The sequence below is a fragment of the Molothrus ater genome, chromosome 2 (assembly GCF_012460135.2).
Source record: "Molothrus ater isolate BHLD 08-10-18 breed brown headed cowbird chromosome 2, BPBGC_Mater_1.1, whole genome shotgun sequence".
NCBI lineage: Eukaryota > Metazoa > Chordata > Aves > Passeriformes > Icteridae > Molothrus > Molothrus ater.
The window spans coordinates 38,129,903-38,148,546 of NC_050479.2; the positions used below are offsets into that span (position 1 = coordinate 38,129,903).

General features: G+C 38.6%; 1 protein-coding gene across 1 annotated transcript; it reads right to left on the reverse strand.

The window, feature by feature from the left end:
- Positions 1 to 2,397: 2,397 nt before the first annotated feature.
- On the reverse strand, positions 2,398 to 18,153 carry LOC118692670 (protein-lysine methyltransferase METTL21E-like). The gene is made up of 5 exons (XM_036392641.2): positions 17,938 to 18,153; positions 16,115 to 16,199; positions 7,308 to 7,462; positions 4,727 to 4,844; positions 2,398 to 3,812 (listed from the first exon to the last, which is right to left on the reverse strand). The coding sequence occupies exons 2-5, from the start codon at positions 16,182 to 16,184 to the stop codon at positions 3,388 to 3,390; spliced, it is 768 nt and encodes a 255-aa protein (XP_036248534.1). The 5' UTR covers positions 16,185 to 16,199; positions 17,938 to 18,153; the 3' UTR covers positions 2,398 to 3,387.
- Between the last annotated feature and the right edge of the window lie 491 nt (positions 18,154 to 18,644).

Below are 18,644 nucleotides of genomic sequence, written 5' to 3' on the forward strand. Positions count from 1 at the left end.
TACCAGGATTATGGTTACAATTGCAGAAGATTCGATGATTGCAAACAAGTTAAGAGGAAGGAAGCAGGGAGAGGAAATCAAGCAAGGGCTGAGATCCCTGTTTGTTTCTTTATTTACTTACACTAAACTATTTCTATTACACAATGTAGAAAGAAAATTATTTCCAAATATTTCCATTTTGCAGTCTGTTTTTCTACAGCTGTAATTATCTAAGGACATAGGCACAGTAACTTCTGTAAGGAGGGCTAATACTCCCTGTCAGCTGGTATAGTCTAATTTTCTAGCTAAACTGATTGATGCAATAAAGGATTCTACCTCTACAAACTTTATCACAGGAAATTTACTGATGATATTTAATGACTAGATTTTTGTCTAATAACCTTCAAGCCAAAATCTCACATGTTGTCATGGTTTGACACTGGCACAATGCCAGTGCCCCCATGAAGATACATTCTCCCTGGTAGCTGCTGTGAGATGTGACCAGGAATAAGCAAAGCAGGCTCCTACTTAGGAAAGAAAAGAACCAGAACTTTATTAACTACTCTACAACTACAGATAAAAAGGAACACACACACAGGGAAAATGAAAACTTCACAAATGCATTTCCTCCTCCCCCACCAAATTTCCAACCCAATACATTTGTTCTTCAAATCACCAACTCTCAGTCTAGCAGCACCTTTTAGACAATCAATCCTCAGTTCATCAAGAGGAGAGGAGTCCTTCTTGTACCATGGGCTTCCCCTGGAAACACAGCTGAAGCCTCGTGTGTTTCCGTGTCTCAGTCGTGGCACCGCCCGGAGTGCATCTGCCGTTGTGACTTCTTCCTTTCCATGTCCAGTGCTCTCACCACTGAACATGGACCAGAACTGCTTCTAGGGTTGCCTTTTTTAAGGATGCTCTGTCCCGTTCCAAAAAAGGCCAGTCTCTCCTTTGGGACACCTGTCCCCACAATCTCTCCTTTGGGACACCTGTCCCCCCCATATTTTTTCACCCCCTGGGGCCGAGGGGCATCAACACTGAGCAGTCTCTGTATCACAAACAATCTCTCCTTTGGGACACCTGTCCCCCCCATATTTTCACCCCCTGGGGCCGAGGGGCATCAACACTGAACCCTCTTGGTTCTGAGGCCATTGCCTCCCCCTAGAATGCAGTCTCTGTGTCACAAGGAACAGGGTTCTGTCCATGGCTATACAAAAAGAGTCCAGCAAAAGCCACTCCATCATCTCTTCCCACTAGGATTCTTCTCTATTCTTCTACTATCTCTCACTCGCCCAGACCTCTCTCACACTGGCCCATTTCCTTCCTCATCTTCCACTCTATCTTCTAGGAGAGGTTAATGTTCTGTAAAGTTCTCATTCTCCAAAAAGGGGTTAAAAGCTCCTACAAGCGGCCGGCTGAACCCCCCCCTCTTCTCCGTCCCAGCCGTGCTGCCGACACAGGCCCATGTTTATCCAGTTTCAAGGTTACAGTCCCAGGCAGCGGCTCTCTCTCTCTCTCTCTCTCTCTGTGTCTCTCAGGGGGGGCTGCCCGATGGCTCCCGGTCTCTCTCTCTCTCTCTCTCTTCCACCCTTCCACCCCCGGGCTCAGGCCTACCTCTCCCGGCCACATGGCTTTTCCCCTCCCCCTACCCAGCCAGCAGCTGGGCCGGGGGAGAGACCCGAACTCTTTCCCGCCGGAAACCCAAGAGAACCCTCCCAGGGGAGAGCTCTGCTTTTAACCCCGTGTTCTCAGAGGCGTGTCCATGTCCCAATGGCTAGGTTAAATGCCAATATTAAAGTCTGAATATCCATTGGCCAAAAACACAGCATCCCAAAAAACACATTTCCTGTCAAACCACCACACATGTGATTTCTCAGCAGGAGAGGTAAAAAAATAGACTTAACTTCCTTTCTTTTCATTTTGCTTCTGGGCTAAGACATGCTACTGTTTTCTTTAATTTTATCCTAGGATCACCCTTTGTGTTTCATCAAGGATGTCCTAGGATATCCAGCTCCCACTGGAAAAGTTTGGCAGATCAGCCTCTCCTGTCTGCAATGCTTCACCTCTAGCACTGGGCACCAATATTCAGCTGGGACAAAATGTACATTCCACATCACATTTACCATAGTTCTACCCCAGACTTTTGCCAGAGTAAATAAGTAACATGCATCTGGCAGAATCAAAGATAAAAACAATAGTCTGTTCAGGAAGTCAACCAAAAAAATCCAACCAACCAACCAAAAAAAAAAAAAAAACACTCCTTGAGAGAATACAAATAGGAGTTAAAAGATAAATCCTGTCAGTCCCCAGAGCCTCCACATTACTAGGGCAGTTGCCTGCTACAGTAGAGGTGATAAAGCTCTCTTCTCTAGCCTGAGACTTGAAGGCCTCAAAATAAATAACAGAATCAGAAAAATATGGTGTGTGGAAAGAAAAATTTTATTAATCTACCCAAAAGAAAAGTCTTGGATAGGCCACTGAAAACAGGAGCATGCAGTGTTGAGTTGGAGGAAAATGTTGCATTTGCCCATGCTAAAAATACAAACAAATCTCTAAGTCTATCCATGCCTCAGCCCCACCATGACAGGCTGGTTGAGTTTTCTGTCTCCAGCCACCAGCAGCCAGCAGTGCAAAGCTCTTTCCTGATGGCCACTGTCCTTTTTCCATCGTTGCTCCCTCAGGTTCAGATAACTGTCTATTTTTGGAGGAGCAGAGCTCCAGACCAAGAATTAAAAGTCTTTGTAAAGGGCAGCTGGTTGTTGTAACGCTTCTAATACGAGACCTTTGTTCAAGCAACAAAACATTTAAATCCCTCTTGCCTCATGTGTTCTGTGTGTTGAAGAATCCCTAAATTTAAATTTAAAAATGAAAGTATAATCATTACATTAAGAGTAATTAATGTATTCTATCTCTTTATCACAAAAGTGTGCTTTCCAGGTGGTGAGGTTTTTTCAGCTAATTTAATGTCTATTAAGAGCATTCAAAGGAAGGATTAAAATGATAGTGAAAATGGGGAAATATCAGATTTAACACCAAAACTTTTAAATACAAAGATTTATAGTCTAAAGTTTTAAATAATTGTTCAAACTTATAAGAGGCTGTTCAAAGCTGTAATTGAAAACTTCAGGAAATATTCATTATATGACCCATAACAATCATGGTAAGACTTGTAAAAGTTATTAGTTGTCAGCTTGGCACGTAAAAGTCAAGACAATGTCACAGATATATCTCTTCTGTGTATATCACTAATGGCAAATTGAATTTAGGAATTTATAGGAATGCACTAGGAATTTGATGATTTGTTTTACCTATCTCTAGAAATGTCATTCATGTAAGTGTCAGCACCTACTAAAATGGAAATTATTAAAGAGAGAACAGCTGCAACTGTCACCTCCCTATATCCCTCTTTCAGACCTTCAGTTTGGAAGGTCTGGCTTTCATCCTGTCTTTCCTCATTGCTTTGTATAAGGCTATGTTCAAACTGGGAAAATTAGAAATCATCTCTAAGTCAAACAGTGTCTGAAATCTGTCCACAAATCGGTTCTCATTCTCCAGCCTAAACTTCATGGCCCACAGAATAACAGTATCATTCTTGCACAAGTGATCAAAAGTTAGGAGGAGTTCATCCAGGAATGGATGGTGGTAAACTACATCAGCAGCCATAATGTAGTCAAAGTGACAAGAAGACCTAGGAAAGTTCTTTTCCAGATCAATTCCCCAGGACAACTCCTTAACACAAGGCTGGTGTTTGCATTTCTGCTTTGTATTTTGGAGAATGTTGTACTGAAGGTTTCCCAGTAATTCTGGCAAATCTGTGGCAGTCACAAAGGCACCTGTGACACAGAGAAAACGAATACAATATTTGAATATACAACAACACTTGACTAAAAGCCCATTCACAAAAGCCACTACACAAGGAATTGGTCTTATCAGGTAACTCTCACTGAGGGCAATAAAAAAATGCAGATGCTCCCAATAACTCTTAAATATTGTGCTTAAAATAAATATTTTCTTCCTTGTAGTTCTACTCTACAGATTGCCATCTAAATGCAGCTGGTGGGGAGAAATCAGATACTTACTGTGTCTTGATATCATCACATTGGTTAAAAGTACAGTGGCTGACTAGGGATTGATGAATACCCATTACTGAATCCAAGAAGTCAGCATGAAATTTAAGCATTACCTCAGGTTCTTCCCTTCTCACACAAGATTTCTCAGACTACCAAAAGCTAAAGTTCTGTTAAATGCAGAACCCACTGACCTGGATTACTCTTGAAGATGAATAGGGTGCCATGAGAGAAAACACAACAATGTCTGTAGCAGAGATCAAGTTGCTGAAGGAAAATACTGAAACACAAATAGATACGGATAGAATTGGATAGAAGGTGACCTGGCATCCAAGAGCTGTTTGGTCAAAGGAAGGGGATGCACTGGTCTTACCCACATCTGGCTCAGTCTATTTGCCACTGATACCCTGCAAAGCCACTAATTTCTTATTTTGATCCCCAGTTTAACATGGTTAATGACAACATATCTACTGGGACCTCCTTTATTGTATCAATACACTCCCAAAAAAAAAAAAACCCACAAAAGCATGTTTCCAAACATGCCTTTTAGAATTTATTGTTTCTTGCTCTTGGAAACTTTCAAACAACAGTCTCTTAGAAGAACCAAGCCACATAGTTTGTCCTCCATTATTCATCTGAGAGGTGTTTCCAAGAGCTTAAGAAAAATATCACATACTCACCCAGCAAACTGGCCACTATGGAGACCAAGCCAGTTCCAGCTCCAATTTCAATCACATTTTTGTCAACCAAATTGCATTGTTTAGAATGAGTTTCCAAAAAATAACACAGAACAAGAGCCTGTAGGGGAGGAAATCCATTAACATACTGAACAAAATAATGAACTAAATCCCTTTACTAAATATGAATTGTCATTTAAAAGCATGCAAAAAAATTGTTGTCTGTTCAAATGAGCAATATTCATTCAAGCACTGTCCCTAAAGGACCACAGCTCACCATGATCTTTATGCTCTATAGGTCACAAAATACAAAATGCCTCCATATAGGTCTGTGAATTCTTACAGACAGAAGGAGCAGCTACAATTAGATAATCTGTCACAACACATGACGAGTTCTAAAATTCCGGTCACCAATTCCTGCTTATAACTGGACTTACTTCTGGTTGAGATAAACTATGTCCTTCACAAAAACATCTAGATATAAAGACTGCTTCTGAGAGAAAATAGCCAAGAAGCCTTGTTAAGTTCTTACAATAGTCAATTATTTCTGGCAATAATTAATTATTGTTAGGGTTCAAAAGGGACAAATAGATTTACCCCCTTTTCTTTTGGCTTTGTTTGCAGTTTCTATTTGCTTATCTTGTTAGACTTAGCAAACTTCCATAGCAACTACAGCCACAAAGAGCATCTACAACAGACTCCTTACACATGTATATGTAAAGTGATTAACTGATCAGTTAAAGTGATTAAAAAAATCTTCTTCAGCTTTTCTGCCCGATCACACGCTGACCAGTGCATTTTAGTTCACTGGTGAAATAGAAATTGCTAATTTTATTTCTCTCATAAAGATAGTTTCCATATTTACTTCCATATCTTTCTGAGGCTTTGATAGCTATATAATCTCCATTGACAAATAAGATTGCTATATCCTCTCACAATACAGATGACCATTTGGAAAGGCAATCATTAGCGGCCTGCTCTGGCACAGCAAAATTAGTTTTGCTTTTAAGCAATTATGGATGAGAAGGACAGGAGCAGGAGGACTGCTGACCCAGTGTTAACATGCTAGAAAGTAAAACAAAGGGGTTTTTTTCTACATTTTAATTCAGAGCACAGAAGATAAGGTAATCCAAACTTACATATATTGTTTAATCAACAGCACTGATATAGAAATCAGTCTGTGAGAACCAGGAATAATAAAAGTCAGGTTCCTAAAGACTGGGTCTGATATTTGACATTATGTTGACATTATATTTGACCTTACATTAGGATTTCCTCCTAGTTACATTAATTCCTATAATTTCTTCCCTCAGGGTTTTGCCGTATTCTATTGTAGAAACTGACTGGCATAATCAAAGTTTCTGAAGGTTAAATCAGGGAAACTTTGAAATCTGCATTCCTTTCCATGAAACATGCAGAACCTTTACTTTCCTTAAAGTTTCTGCACTCTTGAAAAATTTGGCTGCCATTTTTCAGAAGATTTCAAGTACAGATCAGATAGATGGAAGTAGAAGGGAGGATATCAAGAGACAGAGATCAAAGGGTTGTCTTCCTTCTACAACAAAACTGGCTAAGCCATTCCAGGAAAAAAATATGTTTTCCAGTAAAGTCCATGATTTTGTGCGAATAATTGGTAGTCAGCCAAACTTTCCATGAAGACATACGCAGAGGTCACCAAAACATATAGTACAGATGACTGGTCCAGGTCTCCTAAAACCAGGAATATCATTTGGACTTCAAAGCAGAAGAGTAGGACAATTATCCTCAGCTGAACTATGGTCATACTTCTAAAAAACAGTATGACCCTAGGTGAGGCTGTTGGGAAAGAAATGGAGCATCCTGAGTCTCTCCTTTAGGGACACAGATTTCATCATGCATCGTGGCACCTCCCTAGAGATTTCTTTCAGTCTTAATTACTTCAAAACAGTAAGTTTGCTGCATTGTACATATTCAAAACTTGAGGAAGAATACTTGTATGGCGAATGTGTTGATGGTTCTTATATCAAGAGCCAAGGACAATGGTTCTCTCCAACTAGATTTCCAGCTGTTTAAGAAACTGAAAGCTCCAGCTGAACATTTTCCCATGTCTATGTATTAACAAGGTAAATTTGTTCCTTACATGAGTAGGTTGAACAGCTTCTATGAGTGATAACACCTTGTGAACTTGCATCACAGTTGTTTCTATAACCTGGATCTGCCTGCTACACAGCCATCTGTATTTATAAAATGTACAGAAATGCAATCATCATAAAACTGCCATATTTCTTTCAAAAGAAATGCTTGTAATTGGCTAATAGGATTAAAAGCTACTGGCAAGCAAGGAGGGGACACAGGATCATCCACCTTGGGTGATTACGGCATGCACAAGAAATACCAAGTAAGCTTTAGGAAACATAAATCCACAAAAAAAAAAAAAAAACAGGTTAAATTCAGGTTTGGGATTTGCAGAACAGAGACAGAGAAACACAGAATTATTTCCTTGGGTTTATAACATATAAAAAAGTATATTTATTATACAAAACAAATCTTAAAATGTTAGATGGCTCCAAAAATGAAAAATAACTATACTAGAAAAATATTGTACCGATGGCCAAACAACTGCCCCGTAGCAATCAGTGGCTTCTGTAATTCTTATCTCATGGCCAGCAAAGTGAAAGCCTTCCCAGGTCTTATAAGCTTGGTCAGGAAAAAAACGCCTCTCCATGATTTCTGCAACTATCTGTTCATCTTCTTTTTCCCCTGGAAGCAAAAGTATAAAAGGTCAAAGAGGCTGAGAGGACTGATAATAAAACTATCAATTCATATTGAAAAGCTGATTTGGAAGCAAGAATATAAATTACATCCATGAATAAAATACATTTCATCATTAATGGTTAGCGTGGTACACAGCTATTCTCCTGAATTCTAATTGAAATTTTCAGTGTGTGACTAAATAACTTCTTTCATGTCTCACTGAAGTAGCCAAGTTCGTACAAAGTAAAGAAGGGGAATGTTAGCATACATTGTTTTCCATTTCAGCAACCCAAAGGAAATTTTTAAACTTTTTTCCTTCAAGAACAGCTGCCCTAGTAAAGACACTCACAGCCTAATGCACCTGGATTTTTCATTATTCTCCATATCCTTTTATTGTTCACTTTCCCCATATTCTGGTTCTTTCTGACAGTAAACAAAAGGAGCCAGAATATCATTTATAAGTCTGTCACAAAACTTGTGAAACAGATCCTAGCAACACAAATTATGACAGACAGGAGTGAAAGCACTTGTGTTGTCAGGAAAGCTTATCCACCCACCCCAACAGCGCCCTGTCAGAGGGATTCTTTCCAGTTGGCTTGATATCCTGAATGCCATCCCTGTTGCTAAGCAAAGAATATTTATGATAGCTAACAAAATCCTGAATAACTGTTCTAACAGAAGAGGATTCATTCCTTTATAGAGGAATACCAAGCTAGTTCAGTTTTCCATCATCACACAAAACTGCACCACAATGTCAGAAAACAATATGTAAGTGAAACTGTCTAGAGCATTTTCTTAGCAAAGTCTAGATTTCTTCCAAGTTTTCATGGGAATTTTGCTTTCATAGCCAACTATAGTCTGTTAGCAAACCAGTGAAAGAAAAACATGCTTACAAGCTACACCTAGAAAGCATGCTAGAGATTTAGATAACTCAGTTACCACCTTGTCCAAAGCAGAGTTTCTGTATCAAGCCTGCAGCTCCCATCAAAATCACAGATATTAACTTTGGGATCTGCTGGCTCTGGAAAATGAAACCATTTATGCTTTCATCAACATAAAATACTTTGCTCTACTGAAGATTCTGTACATTTTCTTCCCCCTTGAATCATTGTGGTCACAAAGAACATAAAGACCCCAAGTGTTGTCATTTATATTGCCATATGCCTCAGTATTTTTATTATGATAATTATGGACAAAGTCTCGCCTTCCTTGTTCCAAGGAATAAAAGCAGGGGTGAACAAAGAAAAAGATTATACCACACAAAAATACATCATGAAGTTGCTCAAACTTATTAGCCAGTGCTTTAAGCTTGTAACTCAAATTTCAGCATCACAGGAAAATAGAGAATAGCATCAAACAAGGAAGAAAAACAAAAAATATTTGAATTTATGTTGACATTAAGACACAAAAACCCAATAAAAGCTGACTAACCAACCACAGTACTCGTAGAATCTATTGCAGGGGGGAAGAACCCTAATCACAGGATACAGCAAAATTAAAAACAATATCATGCATATACTGCTGGGAAAAAAAGTTTTCATAAATTTGATTAATATAAATAAAATAAAATGCCCAACATTGAAACTATGGTATTTTAAGATGTTGGAAAACAAGCAGTATGTGTCAGCCTCCTCAAGCCTCTGATGTTAATCTGGGAGAAAACACACGCATCACTGTGCCTGTAATCAGGGAGCTCTTGACAAACATAAGCTAAGTGCCAGGGAAATGCTACTTCAGGGCAAAATTAATCTTTCTCTTATGAAAGAAATATTAAAAAGCTGTCTTATTACACATATCATAAGTGTATTTAATAGATCATCCTGTTTCCAAGCACACCAGATATCGCCTGTTTTTAATCTTCTCCCATTGCTTAGAGCAGTCTGATCTTGTTCTGTGATCATTACTAGCTGTGGAAGTAAAAGCTATCCTTTCTATTACCTTTCAATTACAACCATTTTTCTTGATTTTCCTCCCTTGACATCTGTTTTGGATCCAATTTTGTTGAGAAGCTGGTAACTTATTAGGTCTTAACTTATAAAGCTCCTATGAGAAGATCTGTAAAACTTTAGCAGAGTTACAGCTGCCCCTCTAGCACTCAATAAACATTTCCCACCTATTCCCTGCAGGATCAGCAAACTTTCTACTCCAGGTTTGCGTAGCACCTACACTAACAGAGTTTGTAGGCCACTGCTCTCTTCCTGAGCATTGTCTGTACCCCTGAAAGAAGAATCCCAAATCTGCTGGTCAAGAACACCTCTTGAATTTTTGCCCATCTTATCCTTTTGGTAATCTTCCAGGTGGCTTATCTGGAGAAGCTTACACTTTTTTTTTTTTTCAATTTCTCTTTAAGAAAACTCTACTATTTTGGAGAATCAAAAATAATATTTGTTTCATCAAACTATCATGTTAGTTATCATGTTAGACAAGGCCCAAAGGAGAAACTTTATCAGAACCAGGACATTAATGATCCTGACAAAGAGTGCTGACAAATAAGAAGTGCAGAGTTTTAGTCAGATTCACTTATTTTGCACAAGTTTCCCTTTGAACAGCAAGAAACACTCCTCTGCTGCTTCTTATCTTTCAAAACAACTTCTTGTAGGAGTGCACAAAAGGAAATAAGTTATTTTTTCTGTAACTGCCCTCAAAGCACTGAGAATAGAAAAATAAAGAACTAGTGGGAAATGTTTCAAGTGACACAAAAATTGTTGTAAGAGTAAGGAAAATCCAAGTGAGATGAACTCTTTTAATATCTGAAAACATTAAGAAAAGTACTTTGATCAAACTAGCTCCTTGATAACAGGTGTAAAAAGCTGAAAGGGAGTTATTCTTCTGGAAGTGTTTACCTCTATGTTAGTGAATATTCTCTTGTTCAGAAAAAAAAAAAAAAAGCCTTGAACTTATGAGTCAATGAATGGACTCTAATGACATTTAAATAAAAAAAGAGATTACTCATCAGTAGAATAGGGTAGGATAAGAGAAGAGGAGGCTTGACTGACCTGGCTATCAGTTCTTGTAAGGATGGAAGTGCATATTGGGCATTTCCAGCAATACTACTGGAGCACAGATACTGAACCATCAGAACTGAAAAGTCTGCCAGGATTGGCTCCTCCCTTCTTCACAGAACCAGAAGAAGAGAAACACACAGGTTGTGTTTGACAAGATAGGCTTGTTTCACCCCTCTTCTTTGATGTGAAGAAGTGTGGAAGTGGTATACACACAGAACTATTTTCTTCAGCCTATTCATCTGTTTGCATGAGCAAACACAGAGACCACTGGAGTTTCTAGTGCCAGAACCTTATTTACAGTAAAATGAGGCAGATTGATCCAATCAAGGTAACATACAGAAATTGAGATCATTTTTCTTAGTGAAATATAGTGAACTTCTTTGTCTTGAACTTGTGTACAAAAAGTTACCTCTACAGGTGCCTCAAATCCTTCAATAATACCTTTAAGTCTCTTAAGACTTTTTGCCTGATAGGTTAATTACTTACAGTGTTCTTTGGAATATTTTAGATAAAGCAATGCTTATTATGTAAGTCTAACATCTTTGGAGCAGGTTCCATGAGCTCCCTTGATTTTACATTAATATCAGGACTGAGGGAAAACCTCATGTACTGTTGACACATCTTGCACTGAATCAACTACTTCAAATAGCCTAAACATCATTCTAAAGGCAAAGCAACTGAAATGCAAACAAAGCTTTCCAAACAGACAGTACTAATCATGTGGGAAACTGGAGTTGTGAAGTCAGAGGCAGGTTAGTTAGAGAAATGTATGTCAAGCTGCAAAATCCTGTGTAGGAACCAGAGGATTTTGCTGACACATTCACATGTCATGTTAAACAAATGTTAAAATGCTCTGTATTAGAACAAAAACCTAAAGAAACAAAATTATGTCAGTTCTGCTAAGAGAAAGCTTAAGCCCTTCAAGCAGGGAAGGGAAGATAGAAAGAAAATAACAGGAAACAGACCAGGTCAGAACAGAAAAAATTGCAAACTGCAGCATCTTTTTTCTTTTTTCTATAAAATTAGGGCAATCTTTACGTGCTCAATTTTGCTTAGAATTAGTAGAAATATTACCTGTTTAGAAACAAGATACATGATCAGCTATTTACACCACCTGTCACATAAAATCTAAACTAAAACATAGCTAAAAAAGTAAAGGACTCTTCCACAATGAAAGCTGTGAGGAATATACTAGCACTCAATATCTCCATTTTCAGACTCATTCACAAAAAACACAGAGAGTAACAAACATACTCCAAGTACTTTGCTAGTGGATTAGAAGAACTGATTTCTGATTCATTCAGAAAAAAAATATTTTCACCCATTGATTCATGGGAGCAGAGAAGAAAAAAATATATTAGTCTCTTTTGAGTGTTGGCCTGACTCTGCTTAATCTCAGGAGGTCAAATGGTGTCACAGCCCAATGTCATAAGGAAATAAGATCCAGTCATCTGCTTCTCGCCTGCTTTGATGGATTTTCTCCAACTGGCAAAAGGAATGAAATCCAAGACTTTAGCATGAATTTGCCCTGACAAAGTTCACCCCTACAGCAACATGTTCTCCCATCTTCAGAAGGAGAACACTTTCACCTGCAGAGTTTAGATTTAAAGTTTACCATTTAGACTTGTCCTTACAAATATTTTAATACCATGCATCAACAGCTGTGAAGATGTTTCCTCTATGACTTCTCAGCAATTGAGAAGTCAGTCCTCTGGAAAGGAGTACTACTTGTGCTGGTATTACTGATTGAGTGATGCTAGAGAGTTTCCAAGAGATTCCAAAAATTCATAACATCCAGGACTCTTCAGATCACCCCCCACTCTGGACACACAGGAGTGAAGTCATCCAAACTAAATATTTAAAGATGTATTTTATTTATATCATGTGGAAATAATATATATCATACATATTGTTTATATTAAAAATATATTGTCACTATCTATATATCCCAAAGTCAAGAGGATACCTGCAAAAAGATCAGTGAGGGAACAAATCTGCAACTCTACTGTGACTGTAAAAGACGACTGGAGAAGAGTTACATTACTCCACTGACAGAAATCATCCAAAGGTATACCAATAAATCCATGTGGATATTTCCAATGGCTCACACCAAATTTATCCTAAAACTACATAAAGGGCACAATAGTAAGGGACTTTGGAGTCTCAGAAGTTTTACTGAGCTACTGTCAGGTCAGGATCAGAGCCCTAGTCCTACAGGCACTACAGATGGCTCCATGGAAACATACACAATCCTGAATCACAACATAGTCCCTAAATTTCAGGCAGCATCACTTTAGTATCTTTATTTCATTCCACTTATTTCTATTTTATTCCATTTCAGCCTAAGGGCTTTCACAGGAAGGTGCTAGGGGGGAAAGTTAATCATGCTCTTGACTTCACAGAAGTCAGATGTACCTACACCTTTCTAAGAATATAAAGCAAAGTACCTTTCCAGCATGTCTAAACTGCACAGTTAACTTTTCCTTACTTCATCCCTACCTACAAAAAGTGATATCATCATGTAAGTGTAGGCATTCCACTACATTCATTACAAGCCCTGTCTGCTGAAGTGATGGCAGTGAAGGGTGTATTGTATCAATTAATCTGAGATATCATGCCAGGGTAACAAAATGCTTGAAACTTTATACTTTGAAATGCAGAAATACAAAACTGCAACCCACAGGCAGGCTCTTCTCAGCCAAAAGACAAGATGCACTTAGCCCAGAGCATGAGGACACAAGAACAAGAGAAGGGTTTGCTCACAGTATCCAGCCAATGTATTTACCCAGGTTTGAGAATCCAGGAAACCAGGATTGCAAGAATCATGCTAGAAGGATAAAAGCAAGGAAAAGTCCAACTACAAATCAGGCACTCAGTTTCAAATTTACAACACTGATATCCCAGCCCTATCCAAGTCAAAGGTCATCTAAAAACCATTAAACGGCTGAAAATAGAAGTACTGTAGTCATTTTATCTCATGAACACATAATGAATTCAAGTTTGCCAAGTACTTTCCTTGTTACTTCACCATGTTTGTCTGTCATTGAAAACATCTCCAAGTCTAGGCTCAGAAGCTATTTACTTTCTAAAAATAACTAAATTATGTCCCTTTGACTGCAAAGCAGACTCTGTTATTAAATTAGATGGTCTAATATACATTATAAAAGGCAGCTAACTTCCTGACAGATAGGAAGTGGCCTTAAAAACACTGTGAGTATTCAGCTACCAATAATTCTTGATTTCTAATATATTCCTTTGCATAAAGGACCTGAACACCAACCCATGCAGTCATACCACTTTTCTTATCTGGAAGTTGAGATATATTATTTATTGTCAAAATGCAGGTACTGCAAAGACTAAAGAAATGAAAATAGGAAAGATGGGCACATGGCTGAGAGGGAAGAATAAGTTACTGATTTACCCACAAAGGTCATATATGCTTTGATTATTTGAGTGTTGTCTCCAACTTCTGTTCTGTCCATATACAAGAAGTTTTCATTTGAGTTTAGCAATGTCTTAAGCTGAAATAGCATGTCTACTTATTGAGGGGAGAGAAAGAAAACAGGGAAGTGTTAAATTAATAAGATGAGCCAGCAGGAAACCAGGATTGCAAGAATCATGCTAGAAGGATAAAAGCAAGGAAAAGTCCAACTACAAATCAGGCACTCAGTGGTGAAGAGGCAGACTTGGGGTCCATACTCAGGCCACAGTTTTTCACATTTTATAACAAAGTCTTTGAAGTCAGTGAAAAAGCGTCAGTGCAGAAGAGAATGAGAAAGAAGTATCTCTACAAGTAACCCAGGAAATATGAATGAGGTGCTACATCACTACCTCCTCCCAGCTGAATTATCTTAAATTGTAAATTAGAGGGTTAGGATGCTTTTCACTTGGCTCCATTCCAAGTATGTCCCTTTTAAGGCACCGCTCTGGCCTCCACCAAGATGCTTGAAATGATGGCAAGAATTGCCATCAATTAGGACATCTGTCAGGCAGGGCAAGTAGAAGGAGTGTGTCCCTTCTAAAATGTCAGAATTTACGAGAAGGTTACTAGGTCAGCATTTTCTCAGATATTTATGGATTAAAAACTGAGCCATGGCCGAGTGAAGTGAGACGATGGACTGTCAAGGACAAGCACACCTGGCAAACTTGTTCTTTCGTCTCAGAGATAAAATTATTCTGGGTGAATTTACATAATGCAACTAGGGTAAAGTAATTTAGTTTCCCAAGAAATTAAGACAGGAGTGGTAGCATCTGGTCTCAGAAACATTTCGCCAAGGAGAGTTAAAGCTAATACGAGAAATTATGGGAGGAAAGAGAGACAAAAATGCAGGTGTGGAGAACTGATTGTTTAAAGCCACAAAAGGAATGATCAGGTGAGGACTGATCTGTAAACTGAGAACTAGTAGCAAGGGGAATCATGAACAAAAATAAGTTTTAAACTGGAGAATGTATGACGAGTAAATTAATAAGCAAAGGGAAAGGCACCAAATATAAAGAGCTGAGACTGTGAGGGTGGAGCAACACTAGAAGAGGTTGCCCAGAGAATTTATGGATGCTCCATCCCTGGGAATATTCAAGGCCAGGTTGGATGGAGCTTTGAGCAACCTGGTCTAGTGGAAAGTGTGCCTGCCCATGGCAGGGGTTTAGAACTAGATGGTCTTTAAGGTCCTTTCCAATCCAAACCATTTTCTGAGTCTATGATCCTATGACTGAAACTTGCAAAGAAACTGAACTGGAATAAGAATCCTGAGAAATAGATATTGAGACTGGGCAGATGAAATAATGAAATAGGAATGGGGAAAGCAGTAGAGAAAAAGGATGAGAACAAGGAAGGCAGAGGCTCAAAGAAATCGAGCAGGCAAATCTCCACGCATCTGATTCAGCACCCTTACAGCTCCAGAACCTGGCACAGAATTTAAGATGGCAAAGTCTGTAAGGATATCCAATTCATGTCTCCTCATTCTCTTAGATTAATGTTTATAGACCTGGCTTTACACAGACCAGAACTCAGCTGGGATTTTACACAAAAATATTATGAAAAATAAAACAATTTTTCAAATGTCCTCCTTTTGTACTCAGCTGTAGAACATAACTAGACCCCATCGCAAAACATATGCATTTGTCCTAATACCCTGTCTACTCCTGGTAACCACTAAAAAAAATAGGGACAATTTATGAAGCTTTAGAATACTCAAAGATGTGCAGCCATGAAAGTACTTGAGAGAAAACACTGCCAAGAGTCCCTGAAGGTATTTGAAGGTAGGTTCTGAGGCTGTCTAGACAGAAATCAGGCTTGTAATAACCAATTCTCCTAACTGACAGCCTGTAAACAAACCTGTCTGAAAAGCTTGATCATAGTCATAGTTTCATTCATAGGAGCGAGGCAAGTAACTGGAGGACAGATGCCAGGCACCAGCAGGAAGCTGCCAGGACAAGAGCATGCAGGTATAACACACTTGAAATACCTCGTGCATTGCTAGCATACTACAACAGTGCTATCTGTTGCATTTTCTGTACCAATGCCATAAACAAAAGTTCTTCAGAAAATTCTAAATTAGAAGATAGCTCATTGTCAGCAAGACACTTTGTTCCTTATACTTAATAATATTCTTAAGTGCAACAAGGAAACATAGTGAAATAAGAAACATTTTACCGTCTTGTCTTTTGAATTCTCTGACCCCTTGATTTTGTAGATGATTATGCTGTGATGGTGTCAAATCCATACTACACCACAAACCCTAGGACAGAGAAACACAAGTCTGTCTCAATAAAATTACTTTATATCTTCTTTGACACATAAGCTTCATTTTAAAAAGCAAATTACGTGTATTATGCTACAATTTACTTCTATTGATAGTAAAGACATGAAGACACATAAGTATCAATATTCAAGGCATAAAAGTACAAGACAGCACACTAGTTCAACTGTTGTATTCTCACAAAGGAAAAAGAACAGATTAAAAAAAACCCCAAACCATAGTTTTGATTAATGTTTAGATCTATTTTATGAAATTTTAAAGTTAGAATCAAAATCAGGCTTGGTAGGCTTATAAAGGATTGAAAGGAAAGGGAGAAAAATTCCTGAGAGAGAAGAAAAATTACACCAAGATTATATGATCTAACAAGATTAGATCATATTGGTATAATTTTTCTTCTCAGCTAACAGCTTTTACTGTTAGATTGTTTCCTTCCCTTCCAAACCTTAACTGGTTTGGAAGGGAAGGAAACAATCTAACAGTAAAAGCTGCACATAAGAATAAGGGAGCAGGATCTACAAATAACATGCTGAACAGAAAGAATACGTGCCTATATGAACAGGAGCATGCTGGAGAAAAAACTAGTAGGAAAAATGGGACAGAATACAATACAATTGCCAGCTGTCTGCAGACAACCAATAGTCTCCAATTCTTGTTATTTTACAATCAGAAAGAACACTGAGTTCACAGGGGAAAAAAACCCACCCCCAAAACAAAAAACCCCACACAGTGCTTTGATTATTTTTGATACTTTGCTATGATTTTTAAATGTCCACTCTTACATGGAAATTTGACTGATTTTTGCCAGGATGATTACAGGTAGCATATAGTTAATAATCTACAGATGTCTAAACACCCAATAGGGATGCAATTAAATAAGGCAATGGCTAAAAGAATATCTCTCCACAGTGGGACCAAACAATAAAAAGAAAGAAAAAATGAAAGGACAATCAAAATAAAAATATATTCTGAATATCAAATTGTCCTCACAGTGCAAAGTCTTAGGTAGGTTTTTCTCTCAAAACTTCAGGATCAAGAGGACAGTATGGAACAGCCCTCTCTTGTTTGAGAGGATGCACCTTACTCTCTTGACTTCACACCACAAAAGGCACACAGGTTTAATGTTTAACTTTACTACTACAATACCAGCAGCCATTATCCTGTTTGAAGGTGAAAATAACTTATGGGCTTTCTATATGTCTCCATAGCACACAGAACAAAAATATTGCCATTATATTTATGTCTATACATGAACTTAGCAACAGCAACATCATTAGATAGGAAACAGAAAAGAGACTCAGATTCAAAGTCTTTGTATGCATCTTCAGAATAACAAGTGGCATAAAAAACTACAGGGATACTAACCAGAAAATGTTACACACAGTCATCACCTTGGCGTTTATACCAGAAGTATTAAAACTGACAGATTTTCTTCCCATTAGAAGACAAAATAAAAGGTAAAATCACCCTACAGGACAAAGTCTTTGTATTTTGTGGTCCTTTACATTTTTAATGTCATTCTAAAAATATCCTGAGGTGCACTGAGCTACACAGCAACCTAAAATAGTCCAACATGGGCATTCAGGAGTGCTACAAGCAACTAAACAGTGCTGAACAGCTCAGCTACATTTTTAAAAATAAATGATATAAACTAATTTAGCATAAAAGACAGAGACAAGCTAAACACCACTGGCATCTACCGCATTTCAGTCAACGTTACCTGAATCTCTCACAGATTTCCAAAGATGGTGCTCCAACAGCAAAGTCCTTATCTTGCCATTGGCTTCCCCCCGTGACAGCCGCAGGCAAAGGCGTGTTCCGAAGCCTGTGTCACACATTGCCAACATCCCCACACCGGCAGCAATCACGAATCCCGACAGCTGCAGCCCGAGCACAAAGAGGGCACCAGGCAGCCCTTACGTAAGGGAGCAATCTTGTAACAGCGAGACACCCCTGCCTCTCTAGGGAGCTCCGAACACAAAGTAACCAACTCGGGAGCGCTGTTTACAAAATAAATAGTGGCTGCGTGTTAGCAACTCCTCACTGCGACTAAAAAGTAACTAAGAGCACAAAGTCATTCTTCAGAGCCAAAAGGGTCGTCCAGGACAAAAATTTACCAACGGGAAGCGGTGCTTTTGCAGCTGTGGTATAGGAATGCATGCTCCCGTTGGAATGCAGAACTGTAACAAGGTACACAACCCCCAAAATCCTAACCCTGTCACCCTGCATAAATACAAACATACCACTGCTCCATATCCAAGATGTCCATGCACACAACAGATCACAAATACTGTCATGGAACCAAATACAGGTGTCTAAGGCTTCTCTTTTTTAGACTGCAATCAATTCAGGACAGGAGCCATCTCTCACTTGACACACTTTTAAGAAAAATTAGACTTCGACCTCAACTGGGTTTTCTAGGTGTCA